Raw genomic sequence first — 17,109 nt, 5'->3', positions numbered from 1 at the left:
GGTTTCCTCCCAAATGTAGAGGTTTGTGAAAGATGTATGGGATACATTTTCAGTGTTGTATATGTATCAGACGCAATGCCATATGGGAGGTTTTAAAGGGTGTATGGGACTGAAAAGCCTAGAAAATTTGTGTGTGAGTCAACTGAAGATAGGGAGGATAAATTGGTGTTAACTGGCAACCCTGCACATTGAAGACGAGGTAGAAGGCTTTGGTTATCTGGCAACCGCAAACCTTGAAGATTTGGGGGATAAGTTTGTGATAACTAAGTTTGTGATAACTGGCAACCCCGCACATTGAAAATTGAGGACATAAGGTGGTGTCAACAGGAAACTGAGCATTGAAGATGGGGAGGAAGTTTGGTGTCAACAGGAAATCCTGGGCACTGGAAATGGGGTGACTAAGTTAGTTTTAACAGGTAACCCTGCACATTGAAGATTGGGGGAGTAGGTTGGTATTAACTGGCAACCCTACACATTGAAGATATGGGGACATGTTGGTGTTAACTGGCAACCCTGCACATTAAAGATTTGGGGGATAAGTTGGTGTCAGCTGGCAACCCTGAAAACAGAAGATGGGGAGCTAGATTGGTGTTATCTGGCCGCGCTGCACATTGAAAATGAGGACGCTACGTTGGTGTTAACAGGCAACCCAGCACGGCAGCGTTGGCGGGTACTCACTGTGGAAAGCTCCCTGGGGCTGAGAGTGTTTGGGGGTGCCATAGCCGTTCTGGGAGGGCGGGGGCTGGGGGGGCCGTGGGTGGGGGTGGTGGGAGGGGCGTGGGGGCCATGACCTGACCCTGGGGGGAGGCGATCTGCAGCAGCCCCTCGCTGTGACCCCCCTGCATGGACATCATGGAGTTGGAGGCTTTGATTTGGGGAGGGGGGGAGGGGGAAGAGAAGGTATAGAATCAGCTTCAGAATGCAACTCTAACAGAATCAGCTCTTTCAACCACAATTCCAAACACCAACCATTTATTCTCATCATGAATAAAATTTCAATTCATTTCCTGGAATGACTAAATGAAATTGATGGATCAGTTTTATTTGATAATAAACAGAGCGCTATCGCACAAATCCCTGATTATGTACTATATAACATAACATAACACAACATAAAATAACACTGAGAACAGGCCATTCAGTCCAACAATGCCTACAAACCAGACACAGTGCCTAGCCGGTATCAAGCCTGGTCTTGAAAACTCCCAGACAATGGCTGCACTTGCAAAAGAAAGACAAAATGGATTAAGGGTGGGGGCGGGGTTACTCACCTGGGGGAGAGGGGCATGCTGGGATAGAGGGTGGGGGCGTGGTTGCTCACATGGGGGGGAGAGGGGCATGTTGGGATAGAGGGTGGGGCATGGTTGCTCACATGGGGGGAGAGGGCATGTTGGGATAGAGGGTGGGGCGTGGTTGCTCACATGGGGGGAGAGGGGCATGCTGGATAGAGGGTGGGGGCATGGTTGCTCACATGGGGGGAGAGGGGCATGTTGGGATAGAGGGTGGGGGCGGGTTACTCACCTGGGGAGAGGGCATGCTGGGATAGAGGGTGGGGCGGGGTTACTCACCTGGGGGGAGAGGGGCACGTTGGGATAGAGGGTGGGGGCGTGGTTGCTCACATGGGGGGAGAGGGGCATGTTGGGATAGAGGGTGGGGGCGGGGTTACTCACCTGGGGGAGAGGGGCATGTTGGGATAGAGGGTGGGGGCGGGTTACTCACCTGGGGAGAGGGCATGTTGGGATAGAGGGTGGGGGCATGGTTGCTCACATGGGGGAGAGGGCATGCTGGGATAGAGGGTGGGGCATGGTTGCTCAATGGGGGGAGAGGGGCATGTTGGGATAGAGGGTGGGGGTGTGGTTGCTCACCTGGGGGAGAGGGGCATGTTGGGATAGAGGGTGGGGGCATGGTTACTCACCTGGGGGGAGAGGGGCATGTTGGGATAGAGGTGGGGGCATGGTTGCTCACCTGGGGGGAGAGGGGCATGCTGGATAGAGGGTGGGGGCATGGTACTCACCTGGGGGAGAGGGGCATGTTGGGATAGAGGTGGGGGCGGGTTCTCACCTGGGGGGAGAGGGGCATGTTGGGATAGAGGGTGGGGCGTGGTTGCTCACATGGGGGGGAGAGGGGCATGTTGGGATAGAGGGTGGGGGCGGGTTACTCACCTGGGGGGGAGAGGGGCAGTTGGGATAGAGGGTGGGGGCGGGGTTACTCACCTGGGGGGGAGAGGGGCATGTTGGGATAGAGGGTGACGGGCGGGGGGGCACGGGGGGGCTCGGACGGCAGCTGCAGCGGGGGGAGGGGCTGGCCGTAGTGCTCTGGCGGGGGGAGCTTCAGCGCCCCCTGGTGGTCGGGCTGCGGCGCCATCCCCGGTGGACCCCCGTCCATCTGAATGCAGTCATGGATGAACTCCTCCTTGATCAGCCGCCCTGGGGGTCCTGTGTGTGTGTGTGTGTGCGTGTGTGTGTGTGTGTGAGTGTGCGTGTGCACGTGTGTGGTTGTGTGGGGGGGCGGGGGGGGAGAAAACATCAGCATTAACACACACCTCACCTGACGCAGTCACACACTACATGACCAAAAGTATCTGGACGCCCCTTGGTCTGGGGCTGTTTCTCATGGTTTGGGCTAGGCCCCTTAGTTCCAGTGAAGGCTAATCTTAATGCTGCTGCATACAATCACATTCTGGATGATTCTGTGCTTCCCCAACAGTTTGGGGAAGGCCCTTTCCTGTTTCAGAATGACAATGCCCCCGGGCACACAGCAAGGTCCATACAGAAATGGTTTTGTCGCAAATGGTGCGGAAGAACTTGACTGGCCCTGACCTCAACCCAACCCAACACCTTTGGCATCAATTGGAAAGCCAACTGTGAGCCAGGCCTAATCGCCCAATCAGTGCCCGACCTCACTAATGCTCTTCTGGCTGAACGGAAGCCAATCCCTGAAGCAATGCTCCACATCTAATATCCAACATCAACATCAAGCCTTCCATGCAACAACGGTTCAACATCTAGTATAAAGCCTTCCCAGAAGAGTGGAGGTTGTTATAGCAGCAACGGGTGGACCAACTCCATATTAATGCCCATAATTTTGAATAAGATGTTGCATGCCAGGTGTCCGCATACATTTGGCCACGTAGTGTAGCTGGGCCTACAAACATTAATTGTTCCAAATCAGAAAAAATCAGAAAATCAGAAAAAAAAACAATCTGTGGGAAAAAGAAAAACGTGTCTGAAACGAAGCGGACGAGCTGGACGGTGACTGGGAGAAAAGCGAGGGAACTCACCGGTGTTCTGCAGACTGAGGCCCACTGAAAACGAGGGACAGAGAGAGGGAGAGGAGGAGGAGAGGGAAGAAAGGAAGGAAGAAGAACGAGGGAAGGGCCAGGGAAGACAGTAAAAGAAGAGAGAAAGCGAGGGGGGGAGTGAGAAAGGGGAACAGAAAGAGATAGAGAGGGCAAAGGAGTGGGAGGAGAGAGTGAAAGGCAGATTGTTAGCTGGATTTATCTGTATCTTGACTCAAATGAGATCATTATTAAACACTGTAACCACTAATGCTTAATATATATAGAACTGGGGTACTTAGTCTGTGTATTTGCATATGTGCAGTATAAAGCAGAGATCTGAATCTCCGTTGGTCAATGTGTGAAAGTGTGTGCTGCTACTGCTGCTATGTGTGTGTTTGCGAGTGTATGTGTGTGTGTGTGTGAGTGTGTGTGTGTGTGTGTGTGTGTGCGCGCGTGCGTGTATGTGTGTGTGCCTGCATGTGTGAGATTGGGTGTGTGTGTGTAAGGGTGGGAGTGTGTGTGTGTGTGTGTGCGTGTGTGTGTGTGTGAGGGTGGGAGTGTGTGTGTGTGTGTGTGTGTGTGTGCGCGCGTGCATGTGTGTGTGCCTGCATGTGTGAGATTGGGCGTGTGTGTGTGAGGGTGGGAGTGTGTGTGTGTATGTATATGTGTGTGTGTGTGTGTGTGTGTGTCTGCATGTGTGAGATTGGGCGTGTGTGTGTGAGGATGGAGTGTGTGTGTGTGTGTGTGTGTGTGTGCGAGTGCATGTATATGTGTGTGTGTGTGTGTGTGAGGGTGGGAGTGGTGTGTGTGTGTGTGTGTGTGAGGGTGGGAGTGCGTGTGTGTGTGTGTGTGTGTGTGTGTGCATGTGTGTGTGTGTGTCTGCATGTGTGAGATCGGGCGTGTGTGTGTGAGGATGGAGGTGTGTGTGTGTGTGTGTGTGTGTGTGTGTATGTTTGTGTGTGTGTGTGTGTGTGTGTGTGCATGTGTGTGTGTGTGTGCATGTGTGAGATTGGGTGTGTGTGTGTAAGGGTGGGAGTGTGTGTGTGTGTGCATGTGTGTGTGTGTGTCTGCATGTGTGAGATTGGGTGTGTGTGTGTAAGGGTGGGAGTGCGTGTGTGTGTGTGTGAGGGTGGGTGTGTGTGTGTGTGTGTGTGTGTGTGCATGTGTGTGTGTGTGTGTGCGTGCGTGCGCGCACGTGTACGCATATGTACCGATGCCAGGCGACACCACCCTCTCATAGTGGTAAGGGTTGACGCAGACGTTGTCGTATTTGAGGTCGAAGGCGAACTGGCAGAACTTGACGTGCTTCAGCTCGTTCTTGTGCAGGTCGGGCCACCGCCAGAGACGGGCGTAGATCACATGGGGGAACCCCTTCCGCCCGGCCACCTACAGCAGCCCCAGGGTGAGGAGAGAGAGAGAGAGAGAGAGAGAGAGAGAGGGAGAGAGAAGAGAACAGAGAGGACAGAGGAGAGAGGGGAGAGAGGGAGAGAGAGAGAGAGCGAGAGAGAGAGAGGAGAGAGGGAGAGAGAGAGAGAGAGGAGAGAGGAGAGAGCGGGGGAGAAGAGAGAGAGAGGAGAGAGAGCGAGAGAGAAACAGAGAGGAAGAGAGAAGAGAGAGGACAGAGGAGAGAGGAGAGAGGGAGAGAGAGAGACAGCTCTCATTATTAAACATTTTCACAACACGCTTTCATCCAAGATGATCAACAACACTGAGATGGGTTAACACGTACCACAGTGTGTGTGTGCGTGTGTGTGTGTGGGAATGCATGTGTATGTGCCATGTCTGTGTGTGTACGTGTGTGCACACTTTCGCGTGTGTGCGTGCGTGTGTGTGTGTGCGTGCGCGTGTGTGTGTGCGTGTAACCGTGGCCGTGGATAACCCAAGGATGCTGCTCCTCCCTGTGACGGGGGGGGGGGGGGGAGGTGTGAATGTGGAGCGCTGACATCACGGCCGGGACAGCGGAGACAGCGGCGGAACACTGACAGCGTGCGACATTCCATTTCACACCGACTGACGCAGCCATGACGACGAGCCGCCGCGCTGAGCGACCGCCGCTAGCGCTAGCCGCTCGCAGCACTGATCCCTGGGAAACGGGGGCCAGGAACGACCTCGGCCGCGTTCAGCGAGGGGACAGTAGAGGGCGATAGAGAGGGGGGAAAGGAAGAGGGGGAGGGGAGGGGAGGGGAGGGAGAGTGGGGGCTGGGAGGGGGGGAAGTGGGGGCTGGGGGGGGGGGGGGGGTTAATGCAATCCGCCCAGGCACACTGGAGCCATACTGCTGAGTCAAGTCATCATGCCTCACCTTCTCTGACCTTCCACGGGGGGTGAGGAGGGTGTACGAGCGAGCGGGACGGAGGGGGTGGGGGCTGGGGGGGTCAGAGACGCTCTGAGGGACACGGGATGAGGCGGATGGAGAGAAAGGGGAAAAGTTGAAGCGAGAGACGGGGGGGGGGGGGACATTAAATCTGGAGAAAAACAATTCAGGGGCGAGCGGTTCCAAAAACAAAATTCAGGAACCAGGACAAGAGCACGGAGGAGAACGAGGGGGGCGTTCAGGATCTGTGTGTAATGAAACCCGGCGGAGTCCGCGAGGGGGGGGGGACAGAACGCCGCGAGCCGTCCCGCACGTCTCTCTCCCCCCCCCCCCCGCCTGTCTTCGGCGTGGGCGGGGCCAGCGACCCACGCGGGCGCCCAATCACGTCGCTCCAAGAAAAAAAAATAATAAATAGTAACTTCCCTTCCCCCCCCAAAAATAACTCGGCGTGTGTCATCCCGGCTCTCACGCGCTCTCTCTCTTTTCACATTTCTGGATTTCGGCGTCTGCTTTCTGCCGCCCGTCTTTGGAAAGGCAGGTTCTGGCTGTGCGCAGGCTGTGGCTCTGCGCAGGTTGTGGCTCTACGCAGGTTGTGGCTCTGCGCAGGCTGTGGCTCTGCGCAGGCTGTGGCTCTGCGCAGCACAGCGCAGACCCTGTTTAATTATGAATACGCTTCGGCGGATCCAGAGGTCGCCCGCAAGGTCCCCACTGAGGCTGTAAAGGACGGATCCGACCCGGACTGAGCCCAGAAAACAGGCGCCTTTGTCCTCGTTTATTTGGCTGGCGGCTCAGGACCCCAAACCTAGGAGGATGGTTATTTTCTTTTCTTCTTTCTTTTCATTTTTATGTCTATTTTTTTGTTTCACAGTTTGAAAACCTTCGCCTAGCAGAACTGACCTTCTAGGGAGAGGGAGAGGGAAAGAGTCCCACATCCATTCAGACACCCAGTTATTCATAACACACACACACACACACACACACACACACACACACACACACACACACACACACACATGCACACACTCACACACCCACACACAAACACACACACACAGTGAAACATACATGCACGCACACACACACACCTACACACATACACACAAACACACACACGCGCACACACATTCACACACACACACACACCCACACAGACACACACAGTGAAACATACATGATGTCACATAGCAGCAAACACTTTCAATTACCAACGCAGAGGTTCGGATCTCTGCTCAGTCTCACAAACACTCAAATTAGAATCACACCCAGGGAAACACAGTAACATACTGCCGCGTGCCAGGTCTCTGTGTCGGTCTCACTTATGAAAATAATGTGTAGCATATGCTGCTACATGACAACAGTTTGGCGTGAAACAACGCTGGTATGTACGCGTATATGTATATCTACACATGTGCCTGCCAAGGAAATAATCATCTGTTTCTCACTGTCAAAATCTTGGTTAGATGTGTACGCCCACACACACACGCCCCCCCCCACACACACACACTCACACACACACGCCCCCCCCCCACACACACACAACACACACACACACGCCCCACACACACAAATATGCGCTGACTCAGAGTTCCTCACACACGTACATTCACTCACTCACTCACTAAGTCACACCCACGCAAACTGCCCCCACACACACGCGCACGCGCACGCACACACACACACGCCACAGAGACACACACACATGCCCCATGCACACAAACACACACGCCCCACACACACGCACGCACACAGACACACACGCCCCACACACATATACACATACGCCCCACGCGCACACACACACACACACGCACAAAAACACTCTCTTTCTCACACACACGCACACACACATAAGCCCCACATACACTTACACACACACACATACACTCACACACACACACACACACACAAACGCACACACACACACACACACACACACACACACACACACACACACACACACACACCCACACACACACAGACAGACAGGCTTAACTTAACCCTGCCCCTTTCCTGTGTCTCAGACAAAACAACCCTCACTGCCCCCTCCTCCCCTCCTCCCCCCCCCCCTCTCTTTCTCTTTCTCTCCAAAAGCTGGGGGGAGGGGAGGGGCAGGGAACTCCCTCCATCCCTCTCTCTCTCATATTCCCCCACTTCATTCATGCTGCTCGTGAGCGGCTACCTCCAGCCAAACTGCAGTGATCCCAGTCTTACCTGTACAAGGTCTGAGTAACTGTACCTGTGTGTAACTGCTGGTGTGCCTTTAAGCACACTGTGAGCAGGGCCAGCCTCTCTGGTCTATCAGTCCCAAAGCACGTCACCATGCCTAACCTTTCTCCGCCTTAGCAACAGTACCTGTCAATCATCTGCCAATAGTGTGTGTATGTGTGTGTGCAGGTGTGTGTGTGTGTGTTATGTAGCAAGTGTACTAATGCAGTACAGCAGTTAAAAGCTATTCATCAGTAAACAAGTAAATATACAAGTTTGACTTTATTAGTAAATTACTAATTACTCAGTTAACTGGTAAATTATTAGTTACGATCAGTAGGAGAGTCAGTCAGTCAGACAGTCAGTCACATATTTTGAGTTGGAATGCCAGGCAGTCACAGTCAGTCAGAGTCAGTCAGTCAGTCAGACTGTCTGTCAGCCAGGCAATCAGTCAGTCACAGATTTTCAGTCGGACTGCCAGTCAGTCACAGTCAGTCAGTCAGTCAGTCAGAGAGTCAGTCAGTCGGTCATTCAATCACTCAGCCAGGTGCAGTCAGTCAGTCAGTCAGTCAGTCAGTCATCCAGTCTGTCTGTCAGTCTGGGAGTCAGTCAGTCAGTCGGGGAGTCAGTCAGTCGGTCAGCGAGGGAGTCAGTCAGTCACAGTCCCACTGCGCATCTCAGAGGTCCCAAACCAAAGATGGCCACTGACGGCTGGTTACTGCCACACCGTGCGCCAACAACCAGAACATCACGACACACTCCAATCCCGGGGGCCGCCCCCGAGGCGCGGTTCCGGAAGCTTCCGGCAGGCGGAAGGCGCGTCAGACCTGCAGCCGGCCGTCCAGGGTCCTCTGGATGGTGACGCACTTGCTGGGGTGCACGCCGTTGGTGGTGATGGCGGTGATGAGCGAGTCCAGCTCGTCCTTCTTCTCCTTCAGCTTCTTCACCAGGCTCTCGATGGCGCGCTTGGCGAAGCCCTCGTTCTCCCCGCCCTGCCGGTGGCACATCAGGCTGTGCACGATGCTGAGGCAGGCGTCATTACTGCTGGGGGGGTTCACCGACATCCTGCTGGGGGGGGGGGGGGAGAGAGATGGGTTGGGCTATAAGCTGGCAGTATACTCAGTAAGAAGAAAGAACTTCAGGATTGAGAACCACCGGCGAACGTGTCCAAGAACACTGTTGTCGGTATACTCAGTGAGAACACCGCACTGTTTAAAGTCACTCTACGCCGCTGGGGCGTGAATAATTACGAGGCAGCTATTAACCGGGGCTGGAATCTCACCCAGACTCGCGGCTATGCCATGGATGTATAAAGAGAAGGGCTACGCGAGATCACAACACAAAACAAAAAGTTTAAAGTGGCTTTAGTTTATCTAGCTATGCAGAAGAAGAAAAAAGGTGAAGAAGATGGTACGTTCACCCTCTAAATCAGAGTAGGACGGAGAATGGAGATGTTTTGTCTGTACATTCGGCAAATGCGAGTTTAGACGAGGGGGTCCACTTTCTCTTATTTCCGAATGTGTGCTAGGCGTTTTGATGACTTGCTGAAACGAGTAGCACCATTCATCAAACATGCGCGAACTCACAGAATTCCCATCTCTACAAAAGAGAGACTGGCGTTGACTCTCCGTACACTACCATGTGAATTCAGCCCTCTGAACTCTCAACCGTGACGTAACCAACTGTGATATTTGGACCAACAGCTGAGAGGGGGAGGTCGGAGAACAAGAGAACTTTTCGAAAAGTTCTCCCTGGAGGCCGTCTCACACTGCACCATACGAACACACAACACTGCGTCTTTTTGTTCGTCAGTTGTTCTGATTGCTTCGTTTTGCTCAAAATGTTCAACTTCGTACGAAGTACACTGCCTACTTTACTGTGTTGCGGTGGGGGGGGGGGGTTACTGTGGAGAGAGGGATGGTTACTACTGTGCTGAGAGAGAGAGAGAGAGAGAGAGAGAAAGAGTAGAGGGAGAGAGGGGGATTACTGTGGAGAGAGGGATGGTTACTACTGTGCTGAGAGAGATGGAGAGAGAGGGGTTACTGTGGAGAGAGGGATGGTTACTACTGTGCTGAGAGAGAGAGAGAGAGAGAGAGAGAGAGTGAGGGAGAGAGAGGGGTTACTGTGGAGAGAGGGATGGTTACTACTGTGCTGAGAGAGATGGAGTGAGAGAGGAAAGAGTGAGGGAGAGAGAGGGGTTACTGTGGAGAGAGGGATGGTTACTACTGTGCTGAGAGAGATGGAGAGAGAGAGTGAGGGGATGTACTAGGGTGAGAGGGAGACAGAGAGAGAGGTTACTGTGGTGAGAGAGTTACTACTGTGCTGTAGGGATGGGTATCGTTAACATTTTTGCCAATCCCGACTCAAAAACAAAACTTTTAAAATGGTACCTGTGCCTACATGTACCTGTGCCTAAAAGGTGCTGAAACCTTCTTTTAAAAAAAGCAAATGATGAAATCAATGTAACGTAACATAGCATAACACAACAACAAGAACAGGTCACTCAGCCCAAAAATGCTCGCGATTTTTTAAACTAAATTGTACCTAAGATTACCTACAGGCTAGATAGTATCTAACACTGTATCAAGCCTGGTCTTGAATACCCCTAGAGTTTCTGCCTCAACTACGTGACCTGGCAGGCTGTTTCACACAGTGACTATTCTCTCTGCGTGAAAAAATGCTTCCTAATGTCAAATGTGCAAAAAAGAACCTTTTACTAATTTCCATTTGCCCCCTCATTCTACTAACAGAACTCAACCTGAAGAATCTCTTGTAGTTCAATTTGTTAATCCCCTTTATTAATTTAAAAGCCTTGTACAAATCACCCCTGAGTCTCCTTTTACTACGCTTGAAGAGATTAAGCATCTTAATCATAGCTTTTATCTTTCATAACAGGAATCAATTTGGTTGCCCTTCTTTGAACCTTTTCCAGAGCCTCTATGTCTTTCTTGTAGTACAGTCCCCAGAACTGTGTATAATATTCTAAGTGTGGTCAAACAAATGTATTGTAGAAGTATAACATTGATCTTTGGATTTATACTCGATACTTTTGTAAATATATCCCAGCATCCTATTGGCCTTTTTTTTTTACTGCAACAGCACAGTGCCTAGAACCAAAAAGACTCCCATGTCTTTTGTTCAAACTGAGCACATTAAAGAATGTCTTTTTAATTTCAAAGGCAAAGAAAACTGAACTTCACTAAATTATACTTTAAACATTTCATTTATACCATTCCACTTTTGGCTATTTTGGCCGTGTTTAACGTACACTAGCTTGCTAACGGTACCTGCTGTCACTGACTGAGTCAGCAGAGCGAGGGTAACGTTAGATAGCGAAAAGCGCGTGGTACTGAAATATGCGTTGTGATTCAGTCCAGTAAGTACCGGTCGAATGGGAACCAGTGGCATAGTGGTACTGGATTTCAGTACCTAACCCTACTGTGCTGAAAGAGAGGGAGAGGGAGGGAGAGAGAGGGGACAGAGGAAGAGAGACGGAGAGAGAGAGAGAGAGAGACAGGGGTAAAGCAGCACAGAGAGGACGAGAAGTGTGTGCTGAGACAGAAACAGAAAGAGAGATGTGTTAACAATGGACAGAGACAGAAAGAGAAAGAGAGAGAGACCTACTGCTCTCAGAGAGGGGTTAAAATAACACAGAGAGGGGGAGAGAGGGGCGTTCAAACAGCAGATAATGTGAGCGGGAGACAGAGGGAGAGAGAGAGGGATCGGCAGAGAGAGCAGCAGATGCTGTATGCAAGAAGAGTTACCACAGCAGAGAGACAGGTGAACACAAACATGGCGTTTCAGTGACAGAGAGAGAGAGAGAGAGAGAGACTGGAGAACACAAACATGTCATTTGAGTGAGAGACAGAGAGAGACTGGTGAACACAAACATGCCGTTTGAGTGAGAGCGAAAGAGAGAGAGAGAGAGGCTGGTGAACACAAACATGGCGTCTGAGTGAGACAGACACAGGTAAGAGAGAGAGAGAGAGGGTTGGATCTGCAGGCTTGGGAAAGGGGAACGGACAGGTTCGTAGAGAGACAGAGAGCAACCAGGCCCAGCCTCAAAGATGACAATGCATCCAGACCTTTCGGAGACTTGGATCTTTTGGCAAAGCGTGAAAAGATGCATTCCTATCTCTGCATTCTTTAATCACACAAAACCTCCTCCTTCAGGAGGGTCGAGAATAGCCTTATGTTTCTGGCAACCCCCCAACACCGAACAAACGACCATCGAAGGCTGAGAGACAGAGCCAGGTGAACACTGCATGAATTAAACCTTGTGTTAGTGTTCTTAACGCTCTTGTTATCATTACGAGAGGAACAATAACTGGTGTAGCTTCCGTTACTACTGTCCTCACCTTTGCTCTCAATATGAGTTATGCATTCATTCACATTTTCCAGTCCTTGCTCGAGAGCACATCCGATTGCTGCTCGTCGTGAACGTTTACCGTTAACCTCCGGAAAATATGTAGAGGACGAGTAGACCACGCCAAAAATGAGTTTAACTCCATTGTGAGCTAAAACTCAAAACTGATCCTAGATCAGCTTCTATGAATGCGGGGCCTGAATGCAAGCGAACAGAATTCACTGCGTTCTGACTGGCCTACAGTTCAAGGAAGAAGTGATTAACCCAAATATCTCACTGTAAGGGAGAAAGAGGGACTGAAGTATAGGGCAAGATGATATTGTTGTTATAATTATGAGAATAACTGTGAATGATTTTAGGACAGCGCAATGCGAAATTCCCAAGCAGTGAAAAATATCAGCCTCTAACTCACGGGTGCACGACAAGGCCCGATCCATTTCAGGATTTTGTGGCAGCTTCTGCTCTTAATTATTTAATTGTCTCGATCACATCTTGATCTGACATTTGCACAAGCACCAGCTACAGCTGCATGGTCTCCTAAAGATCTTGCTGTGGTCAAGCACAGGAGTTAAACTGCATAGTTCATAGATCTGAAAACTAAACTAGAAAACTAAAACTGAGGTACCTGGTTGGAACAAAAACCAGCAGGCAGACACTAACCCTCCAGGAACGGAGTTGTTCGCTCCTGCTTTAAGAGAAGGGGGACAGTCAGCCCTTTGAAGAGTAGGTTGTTTTTTTGTTTTGGGAATGCTTTTTCAAAATTCTAAGCCAGTGTTCTAGAACTCTATCAGCATTAGAATGTTCGGTTAAGAACATTCTAATCGCATATTTGTGACCTCACACCATAAAGACTGACGCCGGGAGTACGGAGGTCGCAGCCCTTTCACCGCCACAGCAAAGGCCCACGGTACGGATGGCAACGAACAAACACACACACACACACACACACACACACAAGGGTGAAAGAGAAGAAGCGAGGATGAGGGGGGACAGAGTGAGTGGTAGGAAAGGGGAGGAAAAAGGGGGAGAGAGAGAGAAGTTTCTACAGCACGATAACGAGCACCTGGTAAGAACGCAGGCCGAAACGTGCTTAATGCGCAGAGACAGGCAGCGGCGACTGCGATGACATCACAAAGCCCGGGCTGAGTGGGAAGGTACAGGAGCCTTTTCTATAGGGTACCGCGCAGGCTGGCCAGTGGAGGGGGGGGGGTTAGTTCTGAACACTATTCGAAATCCATTACGCGCTTTAATGGAAGAGACCGGACTAGCGGACGAGGAGGTCGAGGCATCGGGTGAACAGACGAGGGGTCACGGACGCACAGGAAACGCCGTCAGCAGTTGGGCAGGCCAAGACCGCCAGGGGGCGGGGCGGGGCGGCTCGGCGGCTCCACCCAAAACCCAGGCCGTCGACAAACCGGTCTCGTGACCCAGAGGTTACAGATTGAAACCCCTGAGGTGCGGCACTGCCACTGTGCCGTCGATAAAAATGACTGCACTTAGTTAGACCTGCTTTTGTAAAACATTCAGCCATGTCGATGTAACTTTTATTATTATTTCCATTTCGTACAGCAAATGCTCTTCTGAGAAGCACTTTGGGCTGCAAACCATTGAATGAAAAGTGCTGTATAAATAAAGTCATTGTTATCACGACTGTATGCACGTAATGCACAGCTGCAGGAAGGAGCAGGATAAGAACACAAACTGTACGATTATAAATGAGGAAGTGCTCGTCTCCTGCTCGGAGTGACCGCACAGGTTCTTCCAGCTCACCAGAAGTAGGCCCTCCATCCACATTCTAAATGTCGAAGGTTCCGTCCCTCCGTCGCCCAAGGCCGACCGTTCCGGATTGGTGCGTTGTCGGAAAAAGGGGCGTGGCCCAAGAACGGGGGGCGACATAGCTCAGGAGGTAAAAGCGGTTTGTCTGACAGTCGGAGGGTTGCCGGTTCGATCCCCCCGCCCGGGGCATGTCGAAGTGTCCCTGAGCAAGACACCTAACCCCTAATTGCTCTGGCGAATGTGAGGCATCAATTGTAAAGCGCTTTGGGTAAAAGCGCTGTATAAAAATGCAGTCCAAATGCAGTCCAGAGAGGTGCCGTGGCGCCGGGAGTTCTGTACCGGGACCCGCCCCCCGGAAACCCCGGTTACCGGCCGGAGCCTCCTCAGGTTGGGAGGCAGAGGGGAGGGGAGGGAAGGGAGCCCCGGACACTGCGTCGCTGGGGCCCCCGCGCGGGTCCCGGTCAGAGCGCCGACATCCGGCCCCCCTCCTCCTCCTGAGGCGGCCGAGAGCGGGAACGCCGTCTCCGCGGCGATAGGACTGTCTCCGTCATCACTTCTGGTATTTCGCCCGAGCTTTAACATCCCCGACCATGAATTAATAATGTTCAGCCTGTATGTTTTACGATGATGATGAGGGCAAAGATGATGACGATGGCGATTATTGTTATCGTGTAATTTGCCCGGGGATGTGAGGCAAATATTACACAAATATAAAACAGCCTATGAAAGAAAACCCTGGGCAAGAAGCTGAGTAAAATCTCAGCGGACGTCCAGTGCGAGTTGAAACGATAGCACACCTGAGACGCATGCAAGAGCTTCAAAAGCAATTCAAGTTAATAAACAAGAGGAGGGGAACAACCGATATGGAGTGGAGAGACGTGGATAACCGGGGTAAAGAAATGACAGGGGCTATTAGAATGATTAAATTCAAAAAGCAAACTGAGAGCCCTAAACTTGGCCTGGCTAGCAGGAGAGAATATGGAAGGGCAAATGAGGCGACCTTCGACCCTGACACTGGAGAGGAGTTCACTGCACCGCAGAGGGGGTGGGGGGGAACGGAGAGGACGAACAGAGGTGCAGAAACAGAAGAACCCAAGGAAGAGAAGAGAAGAGAACAGATGGAGCCTCCGGTTGATTGGGTATGGAAAGAACGACTGACGCATGGCAGCAATCCCGTAGCCAACGGGGAACTGCAACAGGGAACCGGTTCAAGAAGCCAGGTCACAGAGTGCGCGACTGTGCAAGTGAAAAGATTTTTAAAAATATGGAGGAGAACACCCACACCCACACCCCACTCCCACCCTAACTGCAGAACTGTGTGAGAAAATGCAATGGTTGTTATAATGCCTATGCCTATGGCGTTCCGTTAATACGGTGACATAGTGCATTGAATAGTTTCTGAATACGTGACCCTGCCGATTGCAGGAGAGGGCTGACAGGTGTGCATCCTTTTACCATGGTAACTGTTTACCACGGTACATGAAAGTGAAGAATCATGCATGATATAAACAGTACCAGTTACAATATTCTGCCGATTTTCAATACTTGAACTGCAGTATATTATCATTATAATTAGTCCGCTAATTAAACTGACAAGAACATGAAACTGTTATACCAGCCACTGTACTGTCGCTCTGAGTGAATACAGACACTCCACTCTACCGGTCTAAATACTGTAGCTGACCAGTTAAGGCATTAAGTCAATTATCTACATTGTTTAACAACAACAACAATCACAATAATATTATGGTTAATATTATTAAACAGCCATTGTTATTTCGCTTGTTACCTAACTTAGCTGTCTACTAAACACGCAGATACAACCAACACCATAATTGGTAATATCACGTCATTTGACCCTGTCACTTCTGAGTATGCTACAACGTTAGACAAAAACTAGTGATCTAACAAAGTAACCAGCTAGTCTACATATCTATTCAAGCTACCGTGCTGAAATACTGAGCAAGCCCGTTTCGTCGATGAAAAAATCACAACAGGAGAATTAAATCATATGAATGTAACGTTTCCTAAGTTGCTGGTTGGTTATCTGAAATGCAGCTAGACATCCACACCTCCGACGTCTGTCTGTTGATAGAGCTAGCTAGTCTGGAGTGGGGAATGACGGAGGGAAAGGAGGGGGGTCTCCTGTCTCTTATTTGGTCTACTAGCGAGCTAGCGAGAAAAGCACGCAGCTACAACGACTGTCCTTTCGCCAGACGGGGGAAATCAGCCCCTTATAGAAGAGAATAGATGAACCGTACTTACTCATCCACAGGACAGCAGACAAATAAGTAGAGGTTCTCTTTTCAAGGGGTTGGGGGGGCTAATGAAGAAGTATTCCGAAATCCCTTCCCCCTTCCCCCTCTCTCCGGTTCTGTCTGACTCTGTCTCTATCACAGTCGATATCAGTCTATCAGCCTCTCTGTCTCCGCTCGCGCATCCTGCTGCTCTCCCGAAGCCTCTCCTCGCGCTCGCTACAATAACAAAAGAGGAGAGACATTGTGCGCGTGAGTGTCTCAGCGAGCCCCAGCCAATGGAGGCGCCCGTTTCACAGGGACAGCGGCCCTCAGCCAATGATGACGCGACTCTCACGGCTGGCCTCCGGGCTGAGGTCTGTCTGGGTCGCATCGAGATTGACAGGTCGGCGCGGCTGTTTTTTTAAGGTGGCGCCGCCGAGCTTACTTCACCCCCCGCCATCCGCTCCCCCCGCTCCACTCTTCTTCCACACTAGCTACCGTTGACTAAAACTGTGACGAGTTTGAGCTGGGGGAATCCTTGTATCGTAGTTTACTACCCCTTCTCCGCTTAACTGTCTTCTGATCTTCGATCGAAGGTTTCTTTTTGTCACAAACAATAAGATTGCAATAAGTCTCACAAGTCTGTACTTGAAGCTGCAAGAATGAACACATTAAAATAGGATCCTATCGTCCAAAATTCAGGTCATTGTGCCATGCGCGCGGGAGGAGAGCGAGCCCTTATTAAACCACAGTTAATATTTTTTAGGAGTACAGGTTCAAATAAATAACTGTTTGGTTTTCCTAACATAAATTTTGAAATCATTAGTTATGATGGACTTTTCACACACAACATAATGAACTCAAAAAAAAAAAAGAAAGATTCATATTGATTACATAGGTAATCATAGATTGATCTAGATTTAGTCAGATTCC

The 17,109-nt window shown here is 50.9% G+C and overlaps 1 protein-coding gene across 1 annotated transcript in view; it reads right to left on the bottom strand.

The window, feature by feature from the left end:
- The window catches only part of smad10a (SMAD family member 10a), a 30,604-nt gene extending 14,108 nt beyond the window's left edge, over positions 1 to 16,496 (bottom strand). The window contains 8 exon segments of the mRNA XM_064345616.1: positions 679 to 735; positions 738 to 779; positions 782 to 865; positions 2,214 to 2,435; positions 3,281 to 3,304; positions 4,492 to 4,666; positions 8,625 to 8,865; positions 16,205 to 16,496. Coding sequence (XP_064201686.1) covers positions 679 to 735; positions 738 to 779; positions 782 to 865; positions 2,214 to 2,435; positions 3,281 to 3,304; positions 4,492 to 4,666; positions 8,625 to 8,861 — 841 coding nt within the window. The 5' untranslated portion in view covers positions 8,862 to 8,865; positions 16,205 to 16,496.
- Between the last annotated feature and the right edge of the window lie 613 nt (positions 16,497 to 17,109).

Source organism: Anguilla rostrata, chromosome 8, assembly GCF_018555375.3.
Source record: "Anguilla rostrata isolate EN2019 chromosome 8, ASM1855537v3, whole genome shotgun sequence".
Taxonomy (NCBI): domain Eukaryota; kingdom Metazoa; phylum Chordata; class Actinopteri; order Anguilliformes; family Anguillidae; genus Anguilla; species Anguilla rostrata.
The sequence above is the reverse complement of the archived record's forward strand: the minus strand, read 5'-3'. Positions and strand labels throughout refer to the sequence as shown.